At 38.3% G+C, this 27,955-nt stretch overlaps 1 protein-coding gene across 2 annotated transcripts in view; it reads left to right on the forward strand.

Moving 5' to 3' along the window:
- sh3gl1b (SH3-domain GRB2-like 1b) overlaps positions 1 to 27,955 on the forward strand; it is a 122,918-nt gene that overhangs the window by 33,199 nt on the left and 61,764 nt on the right. Inside the window, exons 2-3 of one of the 2 annotated variants that reach the window (XM_059991602.1) lie at positions 20,896 to 20,964; positions 22,273 to 22,387. Coding sequence is in view for 1 of the 2 variants with exons in the window: in XM_059991601.1 (XP_059847584.1) it covers positions 20,896 to 20,964 (69 nt within the window). In the remaining variant the exon portion in view is untranslated. The remainder of the gene's footprint in view (positions 1 to 20,895; positions 20,965 to 22,272; positions 22,388 to 27,955) is intronic. The other variant, XM_059991601.1, reaches the window with a different exon arrangement.

The raw sequence follows: 27,955 nt of genomic DNA on the forward strand, positions 1-27,955 counted from the left end.
AATATTTTTTGTTTAGATGACATCAGCAGTTCTACTTTGAGGAATAGAGTAGGTTTTATGTTGGAGACTTGAAAGCAGCTCTGAGAAAATAATAGTTTCCCGTTTCCATGCTTCCAATGGAAGTAAAATTTCTGAATCATGAATATCAAATGGAACTGTATCAACATTATTTCTTGGTGGAAAATATACATGTACAAATCTTTTATCTTAAATGGCACATTGTACAATCTTCTATGTTGCTGAACAATATAGAAAAATGCTACTTAAGATCCCTTTAAACACAGAGTTAGCTTGATCCTGACCATAGTGGCAACATGGTTTTAGTTTGCCTCAGTAATCCAAGGATAAGTAAAATGATTTGATCAGAGCTTTAAGTTAATGATAAACCAGTTAGTCTATGCTAAAATTTTCCACTTGCCAATGCTGTTGATTTACTGTCCATATCCATCCTAGCGGAAGGAGCTGTTGAGTGAGAAGGTGACATTAAGAATAGTTCCAATGTCTTGTGGTGTTTCATTAGGGAATAGCTGTGAAATTGCTCAGCATCCAAGGTCCTGGAATAGAAATGAGAGTGTTTCAAGAGGAACCTGGATATTTGAGGTAACATGAGGGAGAAGAGGATCAACAGATTTCAAAGGATCATTTAATAATAAAGCATGTATCCATATACAACTCTGAAATTTGTATTTCTGCAGATAGCTACAAAACAAAGAAAGAACATGAAAGTTGTTCAGTGGGAAACCTCAAACCCCCCCATGCAAAAAAGAATGGCATCCTGATTGTCAACCCCCTCCCCAACCTCCTCTCAACACACAAAATAGAACGAGAACATCAACTCCCAAAAGAACAACGCCTCCCCTGTACTAAAATCTAACAGAGCATCAACCCCCCAAACAGAAAAGGAATGGGCAATTTAAAAATGACACAGAATATTAAAAACCATGTCTGAAGAAGTCCACAGTCCAAATAGACAGTAGTCCAATCCATAAATGCAGAACCATGGTGCCATCCTCCGATATCGTTAACATTTATCAAAAGAGGGGCAGCACACGAGGCAGACGGGTCTGCCCTCTGCCACAGTGGGCCACACAGCAGTAGGCTGCTTACAGACTCCTCCAGTAAAGATCAAAATGCAGGCCAACACATACAAACAGGCTGGATGAACTCATCAGGTCAGGCAGCATCCATTGAAAGGAGCAGTCAACGTTTCGGGCCGAGACCCTTCGTCAGGACTAAAGCAGGAGGGGGCAGGGGCCCTATAAAGAAGGTGGGGGGGGAGGGTGGAATGTGCCAGGTGAAAAACCAATCAGAGGAAAGATCAAGGGGTGGGGGAGGGGAAGCAGGGAGGGGATAGGCAGGAGAGGTGAAGGAATCTAAGGGGAAAACACTCCTATCCCCTCCCTGCTTCCCCTCCCCCACCCCTTGATCTTTCCTCTGATTGGTTTTTCACCTGGTACATTCCACCCTCCCCCCCACCTTCTTTATAGGGCCCCTGCCCCCTCCTGCTTTAGTCCTGACGAAGGGTCTCGGCCCGAAACGTTGACTGCTGCTTTCAATGGATGCTGCCTGACCTGCTGAGTTCATCCAGCCTGTTTGTATGTGTTGATTTGACCACAGCATCTGCAGCATATGTTGAGTTATCAAAAGGCAGGCAATCGGCATTGAAGCTGTTGTTTGCCTTCTGTATTCGCCTCAATGTCTCAGTCTTTCTTGACGCTTTAATGTGATTAATGGACGCTTTAAACTGTGAAATGAAGTCAGATATCAGCTCATGCCCCATCTTGAAGTTTCTTCTCATTGAGGCTGATTGAGTAAGTGCTTGCTTCCGGAATCTTCTTGGAGCCAGTAAAGCGCAGGATCACTCAAATGATGCCTCTGCCTTCACGATTCTCTCAATTACTTGTGGTCTTTGAAATCTGCAGTATCTTTGCTCATGTTCAATCCCAAAAATGCCTGCTTAAATCCAATTCTGGATGAGTAATATTTGACTATATCAATTTAGAGTGTAGGTTTTACTAATATTTGTTATTTGTGTTCTTGATTAAGAAATGGTAATGCTATCCTTCTATGCTTTACTCAGTGCTTTTCCCTGTATATCATCCTAAGGTTGCAAATGCTTGCTGAGGTGTGGGAAAAGAGTATGTTGATTAACATTCATATTCCCATGCAATATTGCATTTCATTTCTGGAAAGTTTGGATCAGACAATGGCTTGAATTAATTTGTATTCAGGGAAATCTTGGAGGTGGAAAAATAAATGTATAAATTGTTTACAAAGTGATTCATCAAAATACAAACATATAAAGGCATCATAGTGCCAGTGACTATAAAATTAAAGTATTTTTATTTTCTTAACTCACAGCATGTGATGAAATTTCATCTGTGATTTCATGAATGCAATTTAATTGGAATGAATGGTAGTTTTTCCCATTACTCTGTTGCAGATAGCCAGGGTTCCTTCAAATTGTTAAGTCGTTAACTTTGTTCTGTGGATTGCTAGTCATTTAAGTTTGCAGTAGTGATATTATAATGAATGATTAATTATATCAAAAAGGTAAGAAATAATTTAAGGCTGTATAATTTAAGGCTGGTGCTCTCAATATTTGGGATGGATTAGTAAAGTCTGAAAGTTGAGTATTTTATTGTAATATTCTAAAATCTATTAGAGCAAAAGAGATAATCAAGATGAATCTGACTTATAGTTCTAAGATAACAAGAAATATGCATCAGAAATAATGCAGTGAATTTTTAAGAATATTAAATGTTACAAGAAATTGTTGAATTCAGTATTGAGTCCCAAAGGCTGCAAGGCATAAGTGGAAGACGAGCTGCTGTGCCTCAAGTTTATGTTGGTTTTTGTTGGAGGCACAGACAAGAAGTCAAAATGGGAATGGCACGAAGATCTAATCACAGGAAAATGGAAACTCAGTGTCACTCCTACAGACAGAGCACAGCTGCTCACACAATACATCATACTCCAGATTGGTAGGACTCTTTGGGTCACTATATGGCGGTAATGGTTTCAGTAAAAGAAGTTGTACCTTTTATGGTTGCATGGTGAAGTGTTATGAAAAGGGGAGTGATTAGCAAAGATGGAAGGGCAGAACAATGAGTAACAAAGTGAAGGGTCCTATGGAATATTGGAAAGGGAAGAAGTGTCTTGTGGTGGAATCATACTGAACATGCAGATATTGCAAAGGATGAGTTGTTCAGGTAGAATGTCAGAGCTGGTCTTTGCTCTGTCTGGGAGAAGGTGAGATCAGAATAGAGTTGTGTGAAATAGATGAGATGTGTTTGATGTTTTTGACCTTTTTTAAAAGGAATCCAAGGGTAAAGATAAATTTGTTTTTGAGGTGTATAGATGTACAATGTATATGCCTCTGTTGTATATGCTCCAGTAACCAAACTCTGTGTGAAAAGTATTTGGAGCATATCCAATGGAGTTGGAGGGCACGGCAGAATGGAATGGAGTTCATGCAGGCTTCTGCAATGTGTTAAGTGCTCATGATGTGATTTCAGCAACATTATGAAAATACAAACAGAATGGGTTTCAACTTTGTAGAGCACCTTGTTCTTAGAGTTCTGTTGTTTTTATTTTCCATTTCATTTTTACTCTGACCTATCTGTAACCCTCTGCACTGTTCTCTTGAGGCACAATGTAAGCTTCGGTGACATCACCTCCATCTTTGTAGGAAATAAAACAAAATGATCGAAACACTAGGGTCAGGTTGCATTTTTGCAAAGCAACAGTTAATGTTTCAGTTTGAAGACAGAACTGCAAAAGAGGAAAGCAAGATCCAAGTTGCACAAAACATCAGGGATGGATAATAGGAAGAAAGGATCAATATGATGAGGCGAGGGCAGAACTGTCATGGGAATAAGTTATGGTTGATGGTTAATGGAGCCAGTTAGAGAGTAATGATACAAACCAGAGTGTAAAATGCTGAAAAATCCAGTGGTTTTTGAACATGTCCAGCAGATTAGGCTGCGCTGATGGAGAGAGAAAAACTGAGCCAGTATCACACGTGGATGACGTAGCAGAAATGGCCATTCTTGATATAGATGCAGAAAACAAGTTAACTAAAGTTGTAGAATTCGATTGTGGTCAGGACATGGTAAGCAGAATTAAAATAGACTCTCAGGGTAACCTGATTAGTATTTTCTACAGTTTTACCTTGCTCTCTGCTCTCATAGATAGGTGCAGAACAGAAATGGGTCATTTGAGCTATCGTGGCCATGATAGCTTTTGTACCCACCTATCTCAATCCTGTTTTTCAGTGCTTGGCCCATAGTCTTCCCTGGAGGTTCTTTATAGATATGTTTGTGATCTGCTGCTTTCACTATCCCTCAGGCAGTGCGGCTCCGATTTCAACTACATGTTGGGTTAAAATTCTTCCTCTGATCACCTCTGAGCCTCCTATCTCTTACACTTATCTTACACTGGTTTCTTATGCCACTGATAACTTCTCTTACCATCTGCATCACTCATAATTTTATCTACCTTTCAGTCTGCTCTGCTACAAATTATCCTAGTCTCATCAGCTTTTACTCATACTGAAACACTTCATCCCAGGCAACATCCTGGTGAATGTCCACTGCATCTCTCCAGTGTAATCATGCCCTTCCTATAATGCAGCAACCAAAGCTGCATACGGTATTAGTTACACATAGGCTAGCTGTAATCAAACCAACCTTTTGTAAAAATTGTACCATAATCTTTTTTTTTATTCTCTGCTATGGCTAATGATAAATATCCAATATACTGCATCCTAGCCTCCTCATCTATTTGTACTGCAATCCTCAGATTTCCTTGAACAAAAGTTTCCTATGTTCCTTGATACACCATGGGCTCGATCACTTATTGTACAAGTCCTAGCCTTATGTCTTGCCAAAATCATCACTTCACAGTTCCATCTCCCATTGTTCTACCTGTTTCACCAACTGAGTGTCATACTTTTGCCCAACACTATCAACAATGCCATCAACTTATCTGCAAATTAACTAACTATACCTCTTGCATTCCTGTACATATTATTAAAATATAGAACAAATGAAGTTCCCACTGCTGATCCCCCATGGTGTAGTAACGGTCAGATGTTTTGAATCAAAAATATTATCTAACAAGACACATAAAGCCAGTTTGGATCTCATGGTCTCTAATATTTTGGAACCCAGACAAAGACCTTGCTAACATCCCTACAGATGACATTACTGCATTTCCATTATCAATGCACTTCCGTTTTTTTTCAGAGAAGCAATAAAGTGGCTAGCCAGTATCTCAAAAAAGGAAAGGGATAGAAGCAGGTGCAATTACATTTAAAAGATATTTGGAAAGAGTTCATGAAGAACTTGAGGAGATTTGGCATGTCACCAAAGACTAAAAAAATTTGTACGGGAAAATCACAGAGCATTCTAACTGGTTGCATCACCATCGGGTATGTTGGGGCTAAAGCACAGGACTGAAAAAGGCTGAAGAGGGCTTTCAACTCAATCAGCTCAATAATGAGTATTAGCCTCCCCCACCATCCCCCCATCAAGGTAATCTTCAAAAGGAGATGCTTCAAAAAGGCATTCATCAAGGACCCCGACCACTCAGGACATAGCCACTTCTTATTGCTACTATCAAGGAAGTGGCACAGGAGCCTGAAGACACATACTCAACATTTTTGGAACAGCTTCTTCCCCTCCATCAGATTTCTGAACAGTCCAAGTGCATTACCTCAGTCTTTTGCTCTCTTTTATATTTTTACATCTTTCTGATTGTAACTTATAACAACTTATGTACAGCGCCACAAAACAACAAATTTCATAACCTAAGTCAGTAGAACTAAACCTGATTCTGAATTCACAAGGTAGTGTCCAACTCTGCACACTATACCTTATGAAAGTTATACCAGCTTTGAAGGATTGCAGCGATATTGGCTTACCAGGTACTTGGAATCTAAGGATCAATTTATATGGAGCAGTCACAAAGTTGTCTAATAGCCTTCTGGAATTAAGTTAGGATATGATATAATAAAAACATTGTGATTTAACCAAAATAGTCATCGTTGTTGATGGTAAGAAATTTACTAATTAATTAGTTAAGTGGGTATAACAGAGTAAAATTCTACCTAGTGATGCACAGGATAACACATTTTAAAGGAAGCATATAATACATGATATGAAATCACTTTAAAAATCAGGAGGGCAAAGAGGGTGCACAAAATTATCACCAGTAGACAATATTAAGGAAAATCCTAAAGCATTTTATAAACAAGTATATACCTAAAGGGCCTGAGAATATATCTAAATACTTATCATCTGTATTTGTGAAAGAGGAAATTGAAGTTGGAGAATTTGGGGAGAAATACTGTGAGATTCTACTTATCGTAGAATTAATGTTCTCTTCCAAACAGCCTCTTGGTGGCTGTTACAGGCGATGCCACAGCATGAAGGCCTGGTCCATACAACAACTGAGGCCACGTGTTTCCCCTACTGTTGGTCTCGCCAAAGAATTGAACTTGAAGTATTTTGTATTACTATACCAATGTTCAACAGGGTCCTACAATCACAAGAAAAACATTTGGGACATACATTTGCACCATTTGTCAGACCTGGAGAGGCTACTGCAACCAAATGCACAGTCGTTTTACTGGATTATTGCCTTTTGCCTATAAGTGGTTTTTAATAATGTCTTCAGGACTTGGTAAGCTATAGTGTGTGGCTATTGTGACTGTGATTGAAGTTACTGGAGAGATGCTCAGTACAGGCTCACAAACCCAAAGGTACATCACATTTTTGTATCTTTAAGATCAAAGTTAACAGTAGGTGTTTCAATATAATTTCAATAGTTGCAATGACATTATTTTCTTAAATACTTTGGGTTGACAAATGTTCTCTTGAGATGCATAGTGGAAGCACATTGTAATTGATAAGACACCTCTGAAGGTCCAAGCACCTTTGGGAGAAACTAGTTAACACAAATATTCTAAAACCTTTTCACGACAGAGAGCCAGACACCCAAAATTAATATTGTCAGGACTGTCTCTGAGTACATAAATATGGCAAGCACACAAAAACTATTGATTGCTTATACAAACCCCATTTCCAGAAAAGTTGGGATATTTTCCAAAATGCAATAAAAACAAAAATCTGCGATATGTTAATTCACATGAACCTTTATTTAACTGACAAAAGTACAAAGAAAAGATTTTCAATAGCTTTACTGACCAACTTAATTGTATTTTGTAAATATACACAAATTTAGAATTTGATGGCTGCAACACACTCAACAAAAGTTGGGACAGAGTTACAATAAGATTGAAAAGTACACAGAATATTCAAGTAACGCCGGTTTGGAAGACTCCACATTAAGCAGGCTAATTGGTAGCAGGTGAGGTATCATGACTGGGTATAAAAGTAGCGTCCATCAAAGGCTCAGTCTTTGCAAGCAAAGATGGGTCGTGGCTCACCCCTTTGTGCCAAAATTTGTGAGAGAATTATTAGTTCAAAAGGAACATTTCCCAACGCAAGATTACAGAGAATTTAGGTCTTTCAACATCTACAGTACATAATATTGTGAAAAGATTCAGAGAATTCAGAGACATCTCAGTGTGTAAAGGGCAAGGTCGGAAACCACTGTTGAATGCACGTGATCTTCGAGCCCTCAGGTGGCACTGTCTAAGAAACCTTCATGCTACTGTGACAATTATAGCCACCTGGGCTGGGGAGTACTTCGGAAAACCATTGTCACTTAACACAGTCCGTAACTGCATCCAGAAATGCAACTTGAAACTGTATTACGCAAGGAGGAAGCCATACATCAACTCTATGCAGGAACGCTGGCGAGTTCCCTGGGCCCAAGCTCATCTCAGATGGTCCAAAAGACTGTGGAACTGTGTGCTGTGGTCAGATGAGTCCACATTTTAGCTAGTTTTCGGAAAAAACGGGCGTTGAGTTCTCCGTGCCAAAAATGAGAATGACCATCCTGATTGTTATCAGCAAAAGGTGCAAAAGCCAGCATCTGTGATGGTATGGGGGTGCATCAGTGCCCACCGCATGGGTGAGTTGCATGTATGTGAAGGTATCATTGACTTTGAGGCGTATATTAGGATCTTAGAGAGACATATGTTGCCATCAAGGCAAAGTTTTTTCCTGGGACGTCCATGCTTATTTCAGCAGGACAATGCCAGACAACATTCTGCACAGGCTACAACAGCGTGGCTTTGTAGACACAGAGTGTCTCCATCATGAAGAGGAGAATCAGACAACGGAGACCACGGATTGTTGAGCAGCTGAAGTCTCATATCAAGCAAGAATGGGCAAAATTTCCAATTGCATATCTACTACAATTAGTATCCTCAGTTCCAAAACGATTAAAAAGTGTTATTAAAAGGAAAGGTGATGTAACATAATGGTAAACATGCCTCTGTCCCAACTTTTGTTGAGTGTGTTGCAGCCATCAAATTCTAAATTTGTGTATATTTACAAAATACATTTAAGTTGGTCAGTAAAACTATTGAAAATCTTTTCTTTGTACTTTTGTCAGTTAAATCATGTGAATTTTTATTGCATTTTGGAAAATATCCCAACTTTTCTGGAAATGGGGTTTGTACTTCTGACCACATCTGATATGCTCAGTGACAGCATCCATTGGGTCTGCCAGTTTGCACTCGAGTCACAATGGTGCAAATAACTTAGCCTTGTTGCCTGATTTGATGCAAGCAAATTAACACAAACCCATTGTCTTAACATTTGGTTCTTGTAAATGCGATCTCAGTCTGTCAAACAGCCTGTGCTTTTAAGTTCAATTTACTGCTGGCAATTTACAAAAAAAACCTGAAGGCTAATTGCAAGCTTCCTGAGCTTATTTGCATTTATAATAAGAACTGAAGCCTGGTCCTCCTTTGAATTATTATCAACTATATTCACATAACTTCAGAGAAGTCCCTAACATGGCTGCCTATCCCATCATCCAAACTATTAATAAATACGGTTTAAGAAGATAAGGTTCCAATATCAAGTAAGTTGTCATGTCATACCCTCTTATTAAAAGAACCCAGTTGGTAGATTTGGCACTGTACAGGTCATAACATAAAATCCATACTAATCCAAATGTTTAGAGGTTATTTTGTTAGGGTCCAGTAATACTGTAATAACATTTGGAAATGAGTTTATTAAAGTCAATGTTGATTTCACATTTTATATCAAAACCTTCTGAATTTTTATCTACTTTTTGGAAAGTTGAAAGAAACAAGAATGCTTATGAATACAAAAAACTTTTCTCGAGATTTTACTATAGATGTTAATTATATTTCCCTTGTGTCTCTCTTCATTCTGTTGTAATTTTAAAGCTCAGTTATCAGTATTATTTTAAATAGTACAAATTATACCTTAGTTAGAAATGTTGAATTTGTTAAATTAAAAAAAACTATTTCTCTAACAATAATATGTGCAATTGTATGTGCAATTTAACATAGTAGCCAAGCCTCAATTTGCCCAATTTTCAACCCTTGTCTAAAGCACATTAAAGTTAAGTTTAGTTATTCAACCATACAGTCATGCAAAAAAAATTATATACAGCCCAAGTCCCAGAGTGGCGTGTCCTGCAAATTGATGGTACATGTGTGTAATTGGCAAAGAAATGCCAGTTCCCAGCAATCCACAGACAAAGCATGCCCACAATCCAGCTTGTCATTCCACCGAACACTGGAGGGCAGCACTAACAGGAAAGGCCAGCCCCCAACCAAGCATGGACGCTGTACTACACCGCCTGCGGTGTCTCCGCTCCTGGATTGTAGCAACAGGCAATCCTGCTGCTTGAAACCTTGTCCTTCTACAGCAGGTGCCACACAGCTTCATGTCATCCATTGTGTCAACAAACAAGGGAAACAGGCCTGCAGCATCTTATATTATCAATGCCCACAGAGTTTTGTGATTACAAGAGAAACGTCCAAGTCAATCACCTGCTGTTACACTGCACGCTGCCCTTGTGCACCAACTCCCATGCCTCCCTGTAGCAAGCACCAAGTTCAGCTCCTCTGCCAATGAGGAATGGGGTAGACCTACAGTACCCGAAGTTCTTAAAGTCCAGCATTGTCTTGGGGTTGTAAAAAAAAGACATTTAAAAAAGACAAAATTAGTTTTGGTTGGCCCCGAGAGGCTGTTGTGTTTGAGCGCTCCGCCATCTAACTGGAACTAAGCTTCTGTTAAACTTTGTTCTTAGGCACATAATAGAAATAAAACTGCTGTATATATCATTGAAGTCTGAACTATGTTACTAACTCTTTTCAACTTTTTAAAGATAAAAATTTATGTATTTTAAGTCATCGCTGATAATTTTGTGCAGGAGAAGGGAAACAATGGTGTAGTAATCTGAAGTAGTTAACAGCATTGATGGTTTAGCCTTGATCTCCAGTGATTCTAGCTACATTTATATTTATTTTTGAAATTCATAAAATGTGGCTCCTATACTCCTTTATCCAGGAGTTCATACGTTGTCTTTTGAAAGTATGTCTGTGAAGAGTTGTCTTTGTGGTGTTCATGAGAGCTTCGTCATTGATCTTTTACTAGCAGTGCTTCCAACCTGATTTAGGGGTCAGGCTGATCGATGTCTTCACCAGGACATGCATAAAAGTACATTCAAGCTTTACTGCATAGCAAAAGGCTAGTAGGTGCTACAGTTTCTTCCAGGGCCTTTGCTCCAAATGAGTATCTTTCCATCTATCATTACACTTTTTTTCTTAAAATGCATCTTAATGATTTGTCTCTGCATTTATCTGCCATTGTAGCAATTTGGATATATTCTTTCTCTGTAATCCATCTTGCATCTCTGCTGAAAACTTCAACGTAGCAATGTTTATGATAGCAATGTGATTCAATAGTGGTTCTCTGAGTTGGGTGATTATGGTTTAAAACATACTGTTGGACAGGGGTTCTTAACCTTTTGCTTTATGCCATGAACCAATACTATTAGGCAAAGGGTCTGTGGGCTGCAGGTTGGGAACCCCTGCGTAGGATTAGACAATGTAATCTAGGCAGATGTACTCGTGAGAAATTGCTGTATTATTTAAATGAGATATTCAGCATTATCTCATTCATCTTTTATCGGGGGTGGGGGGTTGGTGATTGGTTAGAGAGGAAAATTAAAGATCCCGTGACATTATTTAATGAAAGGTTTCAGGATACTTGCTTTGAAGGAGTAACCTTCATTTTTTATTCAGTACCACTGAAGGATTGATAGTTTCATTACTATATTAAGGATGTTGTTCTGTGTAAACTAGCTCCTGTGCTGAAATGCATTTCAAATTTTCAAATCATGAAATCTGGAGTGGGAAAGAGAAAGAAAATTCTGTGTATATGCCCTGCACTATTTACCCTCATTCGATTTGTAATCACAATGAGCAAATAATTTAGCAGTACAAGAAAGCCTTCTGCACCTTTGTGTCCAGTCTAGTTTTGTATGCATTGCAGTGTCACCTGACTATCAGGAATGAAACTGTCAGGACCCAATTAAATATTAGGTTTGCATGGGATAAATGGCTGCATAAAATGCAGCTGTTAATGCTCTCTAGCAATTTGTTAACAAAAATGTGCAAATTGATATTTTCTGAAATCATCTTGGTGTTGGAATTCTTAGGTTATTGTGGAGGTATTTTTAAAGTGGAAGCATCTTGAATTTGGCAGCCTCTCATAAGAATATTGGGTTCTGCCAAGGAAGGCTAAATGGAAAGCATTTCAAAGGAATTAAATGCCTACTCTTTCCTAAATCTTAGAAATATGCTGTTATTTAATTATCTTCCTGCTTGAATGTTGAAATATGGCATTCTACTTCACATTTTCACAGTGAACTTTATCCTATCGAAGTAGTCTGTGATAAGGGCAATCAGGAGGAACACATTTAGTCTAAGGCAGACCAAAATTCCCCTTGTTGCACTGTTTCATTGCAGGACTAGTGATTTCATTTTGTAAATTTAGAGTTTGAATTATTTTCCTTGAAAGTATTGCCTCTTTGTGGGGTACTGTTCCATTTGACTCGCGTGATACTCGTTCCACACTGGTGGTTGTTAGTGGGCTAATTCATCATGCACTTCATCATGAAATGGATGCACAAATGAGCACAATTTGGTATTGTAGCTTGAGAAAAATTGTGGTTGGTTGCAAATGAAGTATTGTTTTTGAAAGTTTTCTGCTATAGGCTGAAAACAATGAAAAACTATTTTGAGCATTTTATTGCTGACCAGATATCCTCCATGTGACCTCCATTAACACTAATGACAAGGATATCCTGAAGGACATGGAATGGGTATCTGCTATATCTGATAACTAACCATACAATATGATTTATCTTTTGTCAAGCCTTGTAGGAAAATCCTGTTAACCCAGCATGAACATATGACCTTGAGGTGCTGCAATAAAAGCAATATTAACTACAACTGTTTTGCATGGTTCATCACATAACTGGGTGAAAATTAATGAAGAAAATTAATGCATAGAATACATATGAGAAGCAAGAAGTATGTAGTGTTATTGCTTCTCATGTTAGGAAATGCTCTGAGAGTAATTGAACAATTGACTTAGTAAGATGAAATTGTTTGTCAGATTTTGTTTTTGTTCTCCCCTCTCCATCATGCACTCATGTGCACATAAAATTGCCATTGGATTGCAAAATTTCTAAGTGATTTGTTTCCTCTCTTATCTGCATTGCCATTGCAGCTGAATGAACTCCTTGTGTCTCTCAAAACCTGTACAAAGCCAGTATCAATTTAATTATTCATAAAGAAAAGTCTTGTAGCTTTGTCTCAATCTGAATTTTGTTGATTATAAACAGAAGATCAGTAAGTATCCTACACTGTTGTTCTCTATGGAAATACTAAATTGCATTGAGGGGCGGTTTTAAATAAGGATTAGGGGATTATTTTTCACCAAAATACTTGGTGCTTAATTCTATAACTTGCTCAAAAGATGTTACGGGATTCATTTTCCCTCATCAACGTTTTTTTATAAAAAACCTTTCATTCCATGTTTGCAAGCTTAATAAAAATTGTTAGTGTTTTTAGAATTAATTTTTGATCAGTTTCTTCTGACCACTTTATACCCAAACAACTTCCCTCATCACCTACATGTAAAAATGGAAATTGCTTAGTTCTTCACAGTTTAATCAGACCAAAATTTTGTAACTGGTTATTTTGTTCTGAATTTAAAAAAGAGAGGAAATTCAACTTGCTTTCACAGAGGAAATTCTCATTTCTAGCATACTAATCAACTGCAGCTAACTAATTTTGAGGCTGCCTATTCCTTTCTTCTGAATAGAATGCAATACTTGGTGATTTATGCCCCATTGGCATCTACTTGCAGTTATCTGCTTTATGTTTGTGCTGAAGTCAATGGCAAAGAAGAATATATTTTGTTTTCTCTAGTTTGGAGTGTGTGGTTATGAGGCGTAGCAGATGGAGAGATAATGAAATGGATCTCTTTTTGTGGGTGTATTTTTGACGTGGGTACTCATTTGTAAAATAAAAATTGCAAAGGTATTAACTTCATTAAAGCTACTGAAATGGATTTAGAATAGTATTAAGGGACAAAATTGTCTTTAATTATTGTTGCAGAAGGGAAGTGTCTGTTTTCTGTTCAGCACTTTAAACTCCATTATAATAAGGAAATAGCATTCAGTCATTTTCATGCTTTTTGGTGCACTTTGCAAATCTGGCTAAAGAGGCTTGGTCTTTTCCTTTCATCTACATTTGTATTTCATTTCCTTGCTAGTAGTTTTGCTGAGCTTGAGGAATTTTGGTGGATCATGGCTGTTTGTACAGGAAAACTGCCTACCCTGACCTCTCTTTATTTCTGCTCCCTCTATTCAGGTTGATTTTTGTGGTCGCTTGCACACCTTCCACCATCTTTATAGTCCTTTACAGTCAGTATAAATTTTGATAATTGTGGATTTACTAATTATTAGAGATTGCTAGGAATTAATTTTAATAGTGGTTTGATGTAGCTGCTAAATTCAGTGTGAGCAAGGTTGGAAGCAAACCAAGTATTCAGTTATTTAGTGATATTAACTAAGCAACTGTAGGCTTGCTACCCAGTAAGAATATATGTTTACAAGTAAACTGCAATGCATGATGTTTCTCACTTTATTGTAGACAGCTGAAGAATATTTTAAGATGTGAATGTTACTACTTGCCAGGTTTCTCTAACACCTCTTTTATAGCCCTAGGTAGCTTGGAACATCATCACATTGCCTGTGATGACATTATTAAAACTTTTGAATGTATTTTATGACAATGGGTCATCTTTCTTATCGAATTTAGAAATGTAAGCGGAAATAGACCTGTGTGCCATGGAAGAACATGGGATGAAAGTGTGTCCGAATTTTTAAAAAAAAGTCTATTGAACTTGGTGGCAATGGATAATTTGGATTCTGTGATAGGAATGAAAAAGACAATCACACTGCACAATTTTGTACGTTAGTAAAGCTTAACACTGGATTGTCATAACATATTGTGAAGTAGTGTCCCAGTGGTCCTAATCATAACTGTCCATATGAAACTATATGCTGAAATAATTTACTTTTTACTTCAAGTGCTCATTGTTTGCATGCTATTTCTGATTGTTGTAGGTTGGTGCACTTATTTACATTATGCTTAAGGCACAATATAATAGCACCTTGTATGAGACAAATTTTTAAGATAGATTTCAGAGTTCACAATTTCATGAGACTGTTGGTAAGGAGCAGGAAATGAAATGATGAGCAGGTGAGTTGCTTCACTTGGAAAAAATTACAATTGCATTGATACTTTATCTTGGAATTGAGTTAGGTGCAAATTGTCATTTTCCACTGATGCTTAAAGCAAATCTCGTGACAGAACTGATTGATGAAGATGGATGTGATGTATGTGGATTTTAGTAAGGTGTTTGACAAGGTAAGCTCATCTAGGAAGTTGGGAGGCATGGGATCCAGGAAAACCTGGCTGAGTGGATTCAGAATTGGTTTGCCCACAGAAGTCAGAGCATGGTAGTAGATGGAGTGTGTTCTGCAAGGATTTGTTTTGAGATGTCTGTTGCTTGAGTTTTAAAAATGAATTGGATGAGGAAGTACAAGGGCTGGTACTAAGTTTGCAGATGACTCAAAGGTTGATGTTTTTCTTGATTGTGTAGAAAGTTATAGTAGGTTACAACAGGACTTTGACAGGATGCTGAGCTAGGCAGAGAAGTGGCAGTTGGAGTTCAATTGAGAAAAATGTGAAGTGATGCACTTTGGAAGGTCAAACTTGAAGGCAGAGTATGTGGTTGATTCTTAGCAGTGTGGATAAACAGTGGAATCATGGTATTCAAGTCCATAGATCCTTTAAAGATGCCATGCAAGTTGATGTTTAAGAAGGGGTATGAAATATTGGTCTTCGTTAGCCAGGTGGTTAAGGTCAAGAGAAGCTCTGGTTGTACCACATTTGGAGTATTGTGTTCATTTCTGGACTCCTTCATATAGGAAGGATGTGGAACCTTTAGAAGAGGTGCAGAGGAGATTTACAGGCAGGCTATCTGCATTAGACAGCATGCCTTGTGAGGAGAGGTTGAGCAAGCAGAGACTTTCTCTTTGTGACTTGATAGAGCTATACAAAATAAGAGGTGAAGGTTGAGTGGACAGCCAGTGCCTTTATTCCTGGGGTACAGGAAAATATATATGAGAGGGCATAATTTTAAGGTGATTGGAGAAAAGTACAATTGGAAGTCAGAGGTCGTTTTTTGTTTTACACAGTGAATGGTAAGTGTGTGGAACATGCTGCCAGGGGTGGTTGTAGAGGAGGATACATAAGGGACGTTTAAGGAACTCTCAGATAGGCATATGGATGAAAGGAAAATAGAGGGAAATGTGGGAAGGACATATTGGATTGAGCTTCAAATTAGTTAAAAGATCAGTTCAATATTGTGCATTGAAGGGTACCATACAGTACTGTTCTATGTTCAGCTGATAATTGTTGCAGTGAGATATCCTATCTATTGGGTACTAAATAAATTGACTGCTTAAGCCATATTGAATGGTTCAAATTAATATCAGAGTGTATACAATATACAACCTGAAAGTTTTACTCCTTGCAGACATCCACAAAACAGAAAAAAACCCAAAGAATGAATGACAGCACCATCTTTAGCTCCTCCCACAGATGCTCATCTGTGTAAGATATTGTTTGGTTTGTATATAATTCCATAAATTCTGTCCAAATACAAAATATAAAGCAAATTTATTATTGTCACCATTTCCGTATTACCTTGAGATTCACTTTCTTGCAGGCATTTACAGGAAAATAAAGAATAGAATTTATGGAAAAAACTATAAATAACATACACTGACAAACAACCAATGTGTAAAAGAAGAAGAATCATGAAAATAATTTTAAAAAATGTAAATAAATAATATTGAGAACTTGAATTGTAGAGTCCTTGAAAGTGAGTTGATAGGTTGTGGAGCATTGAGGTGAGTGAAGTGATCTGCACTGGTTCAGTAGTCTGATGGTTTTAGGGTAATAACTTTGAACCTGGTGATGTGGGACCTAAGGCTCCTGACCTCTTGCTCGATGGTAGTTGTGATAATAGTGCATGGCCTTGGATTATGGTGACCGTGTTCCTTGTAATTATGTTCAGTGAAGAAAGGGTTTTGCCTGTGATGCACTGATGCACTTTCTGTAAACATTTCCATTCCTAGGCATTGGTGTTTCATCCTTTAAGCCTGTTCTGCTATTCATTACTTTCATAGAGAATCCTTTGGCTCAATATTTTTCAGCTCTTTCCTTTTATCCCTGATGCCTTCTCTGTTTAAAAATCTAACTAACTTAACTATATTAGTGGTTTCTTGCCTTTGATAAGAGGATTCTCCAGGTTTGTTACCTCTGAGTGAAGAAATGTCTCTCCATCTCAGCCTCAAATCTAACTCTTATACTGAGACTAATCCTCCTTTGATCCTGATCTCTTAACCAGGCTAGCATCCTGAATGCATCCAGTCATCTGAAGAGTACTAAACAGCACGGTCAGAAGTTTGTATTGTTACGTCCGTAGCCCCCTCCTTTGTGAGAATCGCAAGATCACTGTTGGGTGGGTCAAGGGGCCCAGGAAATGAGAGAAGAGACGTGCAGAATGTCTCGTTTCCGGGCGATGTAAAGCTACAGGACATGGCCATTGTCTCTTGGAGACAATTTTGTGGATTGAGATACTATGCTATGTGAACGCCCTCAGGCAAAGTGGGCTGGTTGAGCGAGAGATTGCATCACCCCCAACCTGATTGACACCTACGACCCTGCGAGTCAGGATAAAAGAGGGTCTGTAGGAACAGCCCCTCAGACGCACCAGAAGAAACGTTAAGCGACCACGTAACAGCAGGAAGTCATCTGAAGGAGGCCACGTGCGTTCAGTTCCGTTGCTGGAATTGGTGGCTGGAACCACGGAAAACGGCTTTTAGCTAACAATGGGGAGCCCACTCCCCTGACTCAACGGATTGGCATCATAAAAGACCTGGGCAAGTTTAAACCGCCTCGCTCTTAAACCCAAAAACGCTGCAGCTTGAATGAACTAACAGTGACTGTTATCTTTCCATCGGACAATACATTATCCCCTAGACAACAATAGAGCTATTTCTTATTGGTTATTATTATACCCGCGCTTTAGATTTAGTATTGACGACGTATATTATCTGTATGTTTGCATTAATCTTACCTTTATCAATAAATACTTTTAAAAATAGTACCATCAGACTTCAACAGACTTCTCTATCTTTGCTGGTAAGTGATCCAGTTACGGGATTTTGTAACAGTATGTTTCAGTGAGTTTACCCTCTCATTCTTCTAATCTCTAGTGAATACCATCTAGTCAAATTAATTTCCTGTCGTACAACATTCCTGCCGTCTAAGAAATCAGTCTTGTGAGCGTTTGTGGCACTTCTGCCATGGCTAGAATATTTTGCAAAGATTTACATGAAGAAATATGGAATATTTATGTGAACAACTTGATATGTATGACTCAAATCATAAGCAAATATAATTAAGTTGCATATGATGATTTGGTGTACCAGTTTAGAAAACTTAAAATCCAAAGTGACTGTTATTCAGGTGAAAGATATGGTGCATTTTGGTTTGATGTTTGACAATATAGAGACAAGAATTTATATCCTTGCTGTACATTCTATATACAGTTTCTAATGTGTTGTCACTCAAAAGCAACCACTGTCTTGCTTGTTTCTTAACTCAACGTGGACCCTAGAATTTAAATGGCCTCATAGCCTAATTAAATATTATTGTCCACATTGCTTTATCCCTCCTTTTCCATTCTTCATTGTAGCACCCCACTCAAGTTTTTAATAACAATTTCAGTATTTTCAATCTGTAATTATAAAGTTTATGCAATGATCCTTTGATACATAGACTGCAAATGATAGGAACACTTTTTCTCCTTCCCCTCCTTTCAACCTGGCTTGAACTTTGCACTTTTCCATTCTTTCAACCATAATGGAGACTACTCAGTGGGCCAACATAGATGTGAACTTGTCAATCCACCATGTTGTTCAATGTCAAAATAAATGGTGGTCACAATTTAATTCTGCCTTTAGTCTGTATTTTTATATTTTGATTGATCAGTATTCTGCTCAATCTCATTGATTGTTTTGGTTGTAGTGTACTGACAAAGTTGGAAATAGTTGTTTCTGCTCTCTTAATTGCCATTTGGCAGGGCAATGCAAGATAAAGAGGAAAGGATTATTTTTATATTGAGTTGTAACAGCTTTCACAGAATAAATGTAAATAGTATTTGAGTGTTGCTTCCATCCTTTTGTTGATTAGCAACATCAATCTGACATAGAACAAGACAGTGATGTTTCATATGTCTGCAACTTAAACAATATAGTCATATTTCCATCCAAAACATAACATCTGGGCAATTTACAATAGACAGATCAATAATGGTTAGGTGCTCTTGAATACCTGTATATTGATGTCCAAACGCAATTGCCTACAGCCAATCCAGAGGGGTCTGAATGAGGGACAAACATTTTTGTTGGAATTCTAAAGATCACAAAGGGGATGAACCTTTCCCAAAAAAAAAGTCTTCCAAAGTGCCAATTTTCAGACGCATTTGTTTATCACATGTATACTGAAACATGCAGTAAAATGTGTTGTTTACATAAACAACCAACACAACCTAAGAATGTACTGAACTCTCACAATCACAGACATTAGGCCTCCAACCTTCAGTTCCTGGCCTGAACTCAAGGTTCAAATCTCTGACCTCTGGACACTCCAACCCAGGGGCTTCAATCTTTGTACATCGACCTTCTGACATGCCAATCCATGGATTCAAACTCCAGCTTTGACCTCCAGACTTTGCTGAACTCTAGGTATCAACTCCTGGATTTGCAGATGAAGGGTCCCTAACCTATGGGCCTTGACCTCTGAAATTGCACAGGTCCTCTGTAGAATTCTCTGCCCAATGAAGCAGTGAGGCTGCCTCAGTAAATATATTTAAGACACGGTTGGATAGATTTTTCCATAGTAGGGGAATTAAGGTTTATGAGGAAAAAGAAGGTAGGTGGAGACAAGTCCATGGCCAGATCAGCCCTGATATTGAATGGCCTGCTCTTGCTCCGATTTCTTATGTTTTTGTGTTCTTAGGTTTTGATCCTGGGACTTCCCAGCCTGGGTGTTACTAGTCCTCGTGCCTCCTGCCTGCAGGGACCTCTGACTTCCAGGGTATAAAATAATAATTTTTTAGCAAATTTATTAATCTTATTTTTAATGTACATTGCCAATATAATGTACAATGTACCATATATACTAAATATAAAATAAAATAGTATGAAAATTTTGGAACTCCTCAGCTGATTTCAAGTATATTTATTATCAAAGAATATATAAATAATACAACCTCGAGGTTTGTTTGCTAACAGGCAGCCACAAAACAATAAACCCAAAAGAATCCAATTAAAAAAAAGTAAAGATCAGCACCCTATGCGCTGAGAAGGGGGACAAAAAATACACAAATCATGCAAGCAGTAGAAGCGAGCAATTGCACCTCCGATCCCAATGCCTTGTCTTTCCAGTGTATCGATAAAATTGTCCAAACAGCACATCGTTTCTGGCACTAGGACCTGGGCACCACTGCAGCAAAAGGCTTTGAGCCTGGAATATGTCGCCTGGTGATTCTCTTGGCCCAGATTTCTCTACCCAGCCTGTAGCTGCTCTCAATTTCTCAAAATTGGCTTGGTGCACAGAGCAGCCTAGCACCACACTTGGGCCAGTTGTATGGGCATTGGAGCTCCTCTACCTCGATGACTTCTCTCCAAAAGGCGTCCTCCACCTGCGTTGATTCTGCACGGTTCAGTCCTTGGATTTGCTTTGTCTTCACTCTCCTCTTTATTGTTTGTGGTAGTAATTTGCTACAAATTACATCAGGAAAGGTGTTATTAGTTATGTTTTTAGTTGCATTATTTTTGTCGTTTGAACTACCAGAGAGAGCTGTTGCATGTGTTTGGTAGCGTCACCTTAAACTGGAAGTTTGCTTACCAAATACACAATATCTGACTTGAAAATGTATTTCTGACCCGAAGTTTTAGAACTTAATACTACATAGCATTTTAAGTACCAAGATGTCTGCAGTCATTGACAGGCAGGTAGATTCTAAAAGCTGATCTTGTCAGTGATTCTGCCACATCAAAAAAACTCACAACTGATGAACAAGGTAAAGGAAATGAATATATTGTACACATTCTTGATCCGTAAATTAACATTTGCTAGGTGTGGCATCTTTTGCTTGATTTGAAAATGATGCATAATTGCTATAAAGCTTCCAGTGGAATGGAAGAGTGGTGATGCATGTTGTGAGATCTGGTAAGTGCTGATGTTGCTAATGCATTTTGCAATTTTTTTCTTCCTAGCTTGTCAGTGAAAAAGTGGGTGGTGCTGAAGGAACTAAACTTGATGAAGACTTCAAGGAAATGGAACGGGTAAGAAAATTTTCTTGCATTTCTACAGTGTGCAGATAAAACCATTGCTGCTAAGAATATGGCAGCAGGACCATGACAAAAACTGTTTCTCTCCTTTTGTTTCCACTCATTGTCTAGTCCTGCACTCATCATTTAGCCCACTTTCTGCTTTCATAGTCATTGAAGAATACTGAACAGAAACAGGTCCTTCAGCCTAACTTATCAATGCCAACCAAGGAGCCCATCTAAGCTAGTCCCATTTGTCTGTATTTGGCCCATAACCCTCTGAACCAGGGTTTCCCAACCTAGGGTCCACGGACCCCTTGCTTAATGATATTGGTCCATGGCATAAAAAAAGGTTGGTAACCTCTGCTCTAAACCTTTCCTGTCTATGTGCTTGCTGAAATATCTTTTAAACATGTTATTGTGTCAGCTTTAACCATTTCCTCGTCTGCTGTTTTTCTTCATTCCCTATGATCACTTTTGATGGACTGTCCAACCTAATCAACATTTCAAAATTCCTAATCTAAAGTGATCATAGGGAATGAAGAAAGACAGCAGACGAGGAAATGGTTAAAGCTGGTACAATAACATGTTTAAAAGATATTGTTTAATATTCCTTCTTTCTCTCACAAAAGAAAACAGATGTTTCAAGACATTTTTTTCCTACAACTGACAAAATGATAACAGAATGTAGGTCATTCACCCTATTAAATTCATCTTGTCCAGTTCCTCTCTCTCCCCCAAAGTCATGCATATTCTGTCCAATCAGACATTGAAGCATCTTTCCTTTTGAATATTTCTAGGTTAATCCTCTATTGCTACTATCCCAAGCAATGCTTTGATTACTCATTCTATAAAAAGAACAACCTTCACATTAGTTTTGATTCTTGAGTCAATCATCTTCATTCCATGTTTGAAATTATCAATATCTCCACTGATACAAGCTCTCATTTTCTCTCTAATATCCTTCATGATTTGAAATACTGCTAATAGATTCCGTTGCAGCTATTTATGATTGAAAGAGAACAACCCCAGCTTTCATCTTCCCTGGAATCATATTAGTAAATCTTTTCTGCTTCTTTCTAAAACTTCAGCAACTCAGATGGGACACTATACTCCAAGTATGGCCAAATCTAAACCTAGATTTTATAAAAGTTCATTCTCGTTTGTAGCTCTTGTATTCTGTGCTTGTTTTAAAGTTCAAAATTCTGTTGGCTTTTTAACACTTCCTCATCCTTCTCTTGTCATGAAACAATACATGTCTATCGGCAAATTTGTCTGTTCCCTTTCTGAATTGTGACCTCAAATTTATTTGTGTATTTTCAGCCTTCCTATCAGGATTTACTTCACCTAACTCAACGTAAATTTCGCTGGATATCACCTTGAAATCTGCCATTATTCTCCTCGTAGCTCAAGAGGTCTCCAAGTTTGAAAGTTCAAAGTAAACTATTATCAAAATATGTATATGTTACCATATACTACCTTGATTCATTTTCTTGCAGCCATTTACCAGAAAAAAGAAATACAGTAGATTCGCCAAACATTCATATATACACAAGACTGACAAATAACCAATGTGCAAAAGAAGACAGACTGTGCATATAAAAAAGAAATACTCAGCAAATAAATTGTAAGAGTCCTGTAAGTGAGTCTGTAGTTCATAGAATCAGTTCAGAATTATAATCAATGAAGTTACCCACACTGTTGACATTTGGAAATTGTCCCCTGTGCAGCAAGTCAAGGTTGAGTTGAGGCATTGTAATAACATGGGGTTGACTGCCAAGTAATTGGCTGTTTTATTTTTGCAACTTCCCTGTAGGAACACCTGACTTCCATTTGATAGCTTGCCACAGTTTCATTTTCATTCTGCAAGGGAATCCAAAAGTACAGCCCAATCATTGTTCCTCAATGAAGAGTTCCATTACCGTCCAGAGATCAGTCCTTGAAAAAAGAATATTTCCAAATGACATTCTGTAGTAATTAGTTGTTTAATTTACAACAATGCAACATGGTCTTCTGTTGCATTGGTTATTCTTGTTCATCTTGTTTTAATGTCTGCCAATTCTGGCTTACAGTTCTGATGGTCTTGCAGGGCAAAGAGGGAATTGTGTCACATTTCCTCCATTCTTGCGACTTGATCTTTTCCAGTTGGTTTTAAGTTACTGTGCTTTGGTTGATATGCAGCATGTTGCTGCAAATCTGGATACTTAAGTCACATTGAAGGATAGATCATTTCCAGTGATGTTTTAAAAAGCAGTTTATAAATTGATAAGTGAGTAGCATTTAAGCACCGAGATAAATTGCATGATTCCTATTGACCACCCTACCCCCATTTCTGTTGTCCAGAGCTGCTGAGGCCAGATATAGCAACTACTTTGATTCTCTGATCCAATAAGTTTGAAAAACTCAGAAGCTAAATTTGCAGTCCTACCAGATTGTTGTTTTTTTCTGGAAGTTTGCCATCTAAGGGAAGTGTCAGTTATTTACAGTATCAGTCCCTTAAGGATTTTTAAAAGTAGTACCTTAACCATAATATCCAGTCGGTGCTTGAACAATATTCTCTATTTTAAGTTACTGACTAGCAATGCAAAACTGTACTGCAACAATTGGAGTTAAACAACATGGAATTAGGCCCTTTCGTCCAACAGGTCCACGCCAGGAATTCCTGGCTCTAATAATTCGGTCATTAGTATTTTTTGCACTTTAATGTTGAAACCCTATAATGTATATTCTTAAACTTTAATTTAAAATTTTACATGAACCTAAGTTTTTGATGCCCTAGTTTTTGCCACTTAATCAGGTAATAATGCAAACATTTCTTTCCAAATTCTATAATGCTTTGGAGCATGGATACTGGTTATTTGGATGTATGAGTCATCGGACTAAGTAATTTATTTTCCATGTCAGACAATAATATAATTTCAGTCCAGAAACAGTTTTCAGTGATAGGAGATTGGATCCTCCTATTTCCCACTTAATCTTGATTTGCAAATTTAATTTTGCCCTAGGTTATCTGATTCTTGCTTTGACAATCTGTCTTTTATTGTCTTAAATTGGATTACTTTATTAATAGTCTCTTTTATCTTTGGCTCTGACGTGAAGGCATCAGTTGCAGAGTTTTCATTGAATTTTCACAATCTTCAAAATGGATTCTAAAGCTCAGTCTTTGAATCTCTGTATTAAATGTATTAATTTACCAAAGGAAAGACTCTTCGCTTAAAACCTACTTTTTTTGGTAGGTGCTTGTGTAGATTATGCAGGTGCTGCTTGATCTGCCTATTGCTGTTTTTTTTTTAAATTTCAAATCTCCAGCGATTGAGGCAAAGTTTGTTCTCAAGTGTGGATCTGCAGTTTTTCCAGAATTTTACATATTACTGAGGCTTTCAATTGGAATTAATTTTTGGGTTTACCATTACCTTGAAGAAACCGCAGCAGGGTAGGGGTTCAGATCATCTGCAGCTAGTGTGCTGCTGTACAGAACAAGGTCCTTGGATGTATTAAGATCCCCTTTGTGCAGTATGAAATACCAAGGACATGAGTGGACTAAGACAAGAAAAAGATGGTAATGAAGGTTTGAGAAGCACACTCTTTTTATTGGGCAATAACCCTTTAAGACTAAGGCATATTTTGCAACCTTTGATCAGATTAAATGTAAATAAAGGATTGAAAAATATGTAGTTTTTATTGGTAATGAATGCCTGTAAGAATGTATCATAATCAGTATACTACGAAAGCAGTTAAGGAATTAGAAAGTGTGTAAGATTTCAATTGATCAGTTTTATATAAAATTGACAATTCTTAGCAAAAGTTTAAGAACAGTTCATAGAAACATACAAAACCTACAGCGCGATACAAGCCCTTCGGCCCACAAAGTTGTGCCGAACAAGTCCCTACCTTAGAAATTACTAGGCTTACCCATTGCCCTCTCTTTTTCTAAGCTCCATGTACTTATCCAAAAGTCTGTTAAAAGACCCTATCATATCCGCCTCCACCACCGTTGCCGGCAGCCCATTCCACACACTCACCACTTTCTGCGTATTTATAAAAAAAAAACTTACTCCTGACATCTCCTCTGTACCTACTCCCCAGCACCTTAAACCTGCGTCCTCTTGTGGCAACCACTTCAGTCCTGGGAAAAAGCCTCTGACTATCCACATGATCAGTGTCTCTCATCATCTTATACACCTCTATCAGGTCACTTCTCATCCTCTGTCGCTCCAAGGAGAAAAGGCTGAGTTCACTCAACTTGTTTTCATAAGGCATGCTCCCCAATCCAGGCTACATCCTTGTAAATCTCCTCTGCACCCTTTCTTTGGCTTCCACATACTTCCTGTAGTGAGGTGACCAGAACTGAACACAGTACTCCAGGTGGGGTCTGACCAGGGTCCTATATAGCTGCAACATTACTTCTCCTAAATTCAATTCCACGATTAATGGCCAATAAAAGAGTCGACCTGCGCAGCTGCTTTGAACGTCCTATGGACTTGGACCCCAAGATTCCTCTAATCCTCCACACTGCCAAGAGTCTTACCATTGATGCTATATTCTGCCATTATATTTCACCTACCAAAATGAACCACTTTACACTTATCTGGGTTGAACTCCTTCTGCTACTTCTCAGCCCAGTTTTGCATCCTATCAATGTCCTTCTGTAACCTCTGACGGCCCTCCACACTACCTACAACACCCCCAACTTTTGTGTCATCAGCAAGCTTACTAACCCATCCCTCCACTTCCTCATCCAGGTCATTTATAAAAATCACAAAGACTAAGGACCCCAGAACAGATCCCTGAGGCACACCTCTGGTCACCGTTCTCCATGCAGAATATGACCCGTCTACAACCACTATTTGCCTTCTGTGGGCAAGCCAGTTCTGGATCCACAAAGCAATGTCCCCTTGGATCCCATGCCTCCTTACTTTCTCAATATGCCTTGCATGAGGTACCTTATCAAATGCCTTGCTGAAATCCATATACACTACATCTACTGCTCTACCTTCATCAATGTGTTTAGTCACATCCTCAAAAAAATTCAATCAGGCTCGTAAGGCATGACTTATGCTTGACAAAGCCATGCTGACTATTCCTAATTATATTATACCTCTCCAAATGTTCATAAATCCTGCCTCTCACGATCTTCTCCATCAACATACCAAGCACTAAATTAAGACTCACTGGTCTAAAATCTACTTCAGATCTAAAATCCACACCCTCCAATCCTCTGGAACCTCTCCTGTCCCCATTGATGATTCAAAGATAATCGCCAGAGGTTCAGCAATCTCCTCTCTCACCTCTCACAGTAGCCTGGGGTGTGTGTCATCCGGTCCCAGCAACTTATCCAACTTGATGCTTTCCAAAATCTCCAGAACATCCTTTTTCTTAATATCTACATGCTCAAGCTTTTCAGTCTGCTGCTAGTCATCACTATAATCACCAGGATCCTTTTCCATAGTGAATACTGAAGTATTCATTAAGTACCTCTGCTATTTCCTCCGGTTCCATACATACTGTCCCACTGTCACACTTGACAGTTCCTATTTTCAGGTCTTATCCTCTTGCTCTTCACATACTTGCAGAATGCCTTGGGGGTTTTCCTTAATCCTGCCTGCCAAAGCCTTCTCTTGGCCCCTTCTGGCTCTCCTAATTTCCTTTTTAAGCTCCTTCCTGTTAGCTTTATAATCTTCTAGATCCCTAACTTTACCTAACTCTCTGAACCTTTTCTTCTTGACTAGATTTATTACAGCCTTTGTACACCATGCTTCCTTTACCTTACCACAACTTTCCTGTCTCATTGGAACGTACCTATGCAGAACTCCACACAAATATCCCCTGAATATTTGCCACAGTGCAGTGACAGGCTGGACTGTTCTCCTTGTGCATAAGTAAATAAAGTGAGATTGGGAAACAAATGCTTGTTGTCAAAGTCCAGTGACAACAGCCTTGCTAATTCTATCTTTCATTGTATTGTCTTTAATTCAACCACACCACTCAATAGCTCTTGATTCGTGCAGAACTAAATCTCAAATCCAAAATAGTCACCATATATCAAAGAAAAAAGCTGCTTAGCTTCTGCAACACCACCTGTGGCCTTCCTGCAGCTGAATTTTACATCTGGGTCATTCCATCTTCTGATCATTTCTGATCATATCAAACTTTATTCAAACTCCAATGGGTCAGAGCAGGGATGGGTAACATATCTTGCATGCAGCAAAATACTACAACTGGGTATTAATTGGAAACTTGATTTTTAAAATTCAAAGTAGATTTATTAATCAAGGCACGTGTATGTCACTATGTACTATCCTGATGGTCATTTTCTTGAAGGAATTAACAGTAGATACAAAGAAACACATAGAAACAATTAAAGCTAAGGACAAACAAGAAAGGCAAACAAAAATATGCAAAAAAGGAAGTCTTTACAAATACAAAAACATTGTATATAATAATATTGAGAATATTTGTAGTAGAGACCTTGGAAGTGAATCAGTTCAGCACTGAACAGGAGCCTGATGGTTGAAGGCCAATAACTGTTTCTGAATCTGGTGGTTTGGGAACTGAAGCTCCTGTATGGCAGCAATGAGAAGAGAGCATGGCCTGGATAGTGGGGGTCCTTGAAGATGGATGCTACTTTTTGTTGCAGTGCTCATTGTAAATGTGCCCAATGGTGGGGAGGGCTTTCCCTGTGATGGACTGGGCTGTATCCCTTACTTTTTGTATGTTTTTCTGTTCATGGGCATTGCTGTTTTCATGCAAGGTCGTGATGCAACCATTCAGGATGCTCTCCACTGTGCATTTATTATTGAATAGCCACTTAATATGCAAATATATTGCATAAACATGGTGGTATTTAACTTCTCTGCTCTCCAGTATAGAAAGTTATGGTAATTGGTTTAGTTAGAATTTCAAGGTTGTTTTGGGTTCTGTCAGAATCAAAGGAAAATTTTTTATTTCTATTCCTTGGACAAGTAGGAACTGAGGATCATTTTTATATCAATAGAAAAGGGTTCCC

This window comes from Hypanus sabinus, chromosome 16 (assembly GCF_030144855.1).
Source record: "Hypanus sabinus isolate sHypSab1 chromosome 16, sHypSab1.hap1, whole genome shotgun sequence".
Taxonomy (NCBI): Eukaryota; Metazoa; Chordata; class Chondrichthyes; order Myliobatiformes; family Dasyatidae; genus Hypanus; species Hypanus sabinus.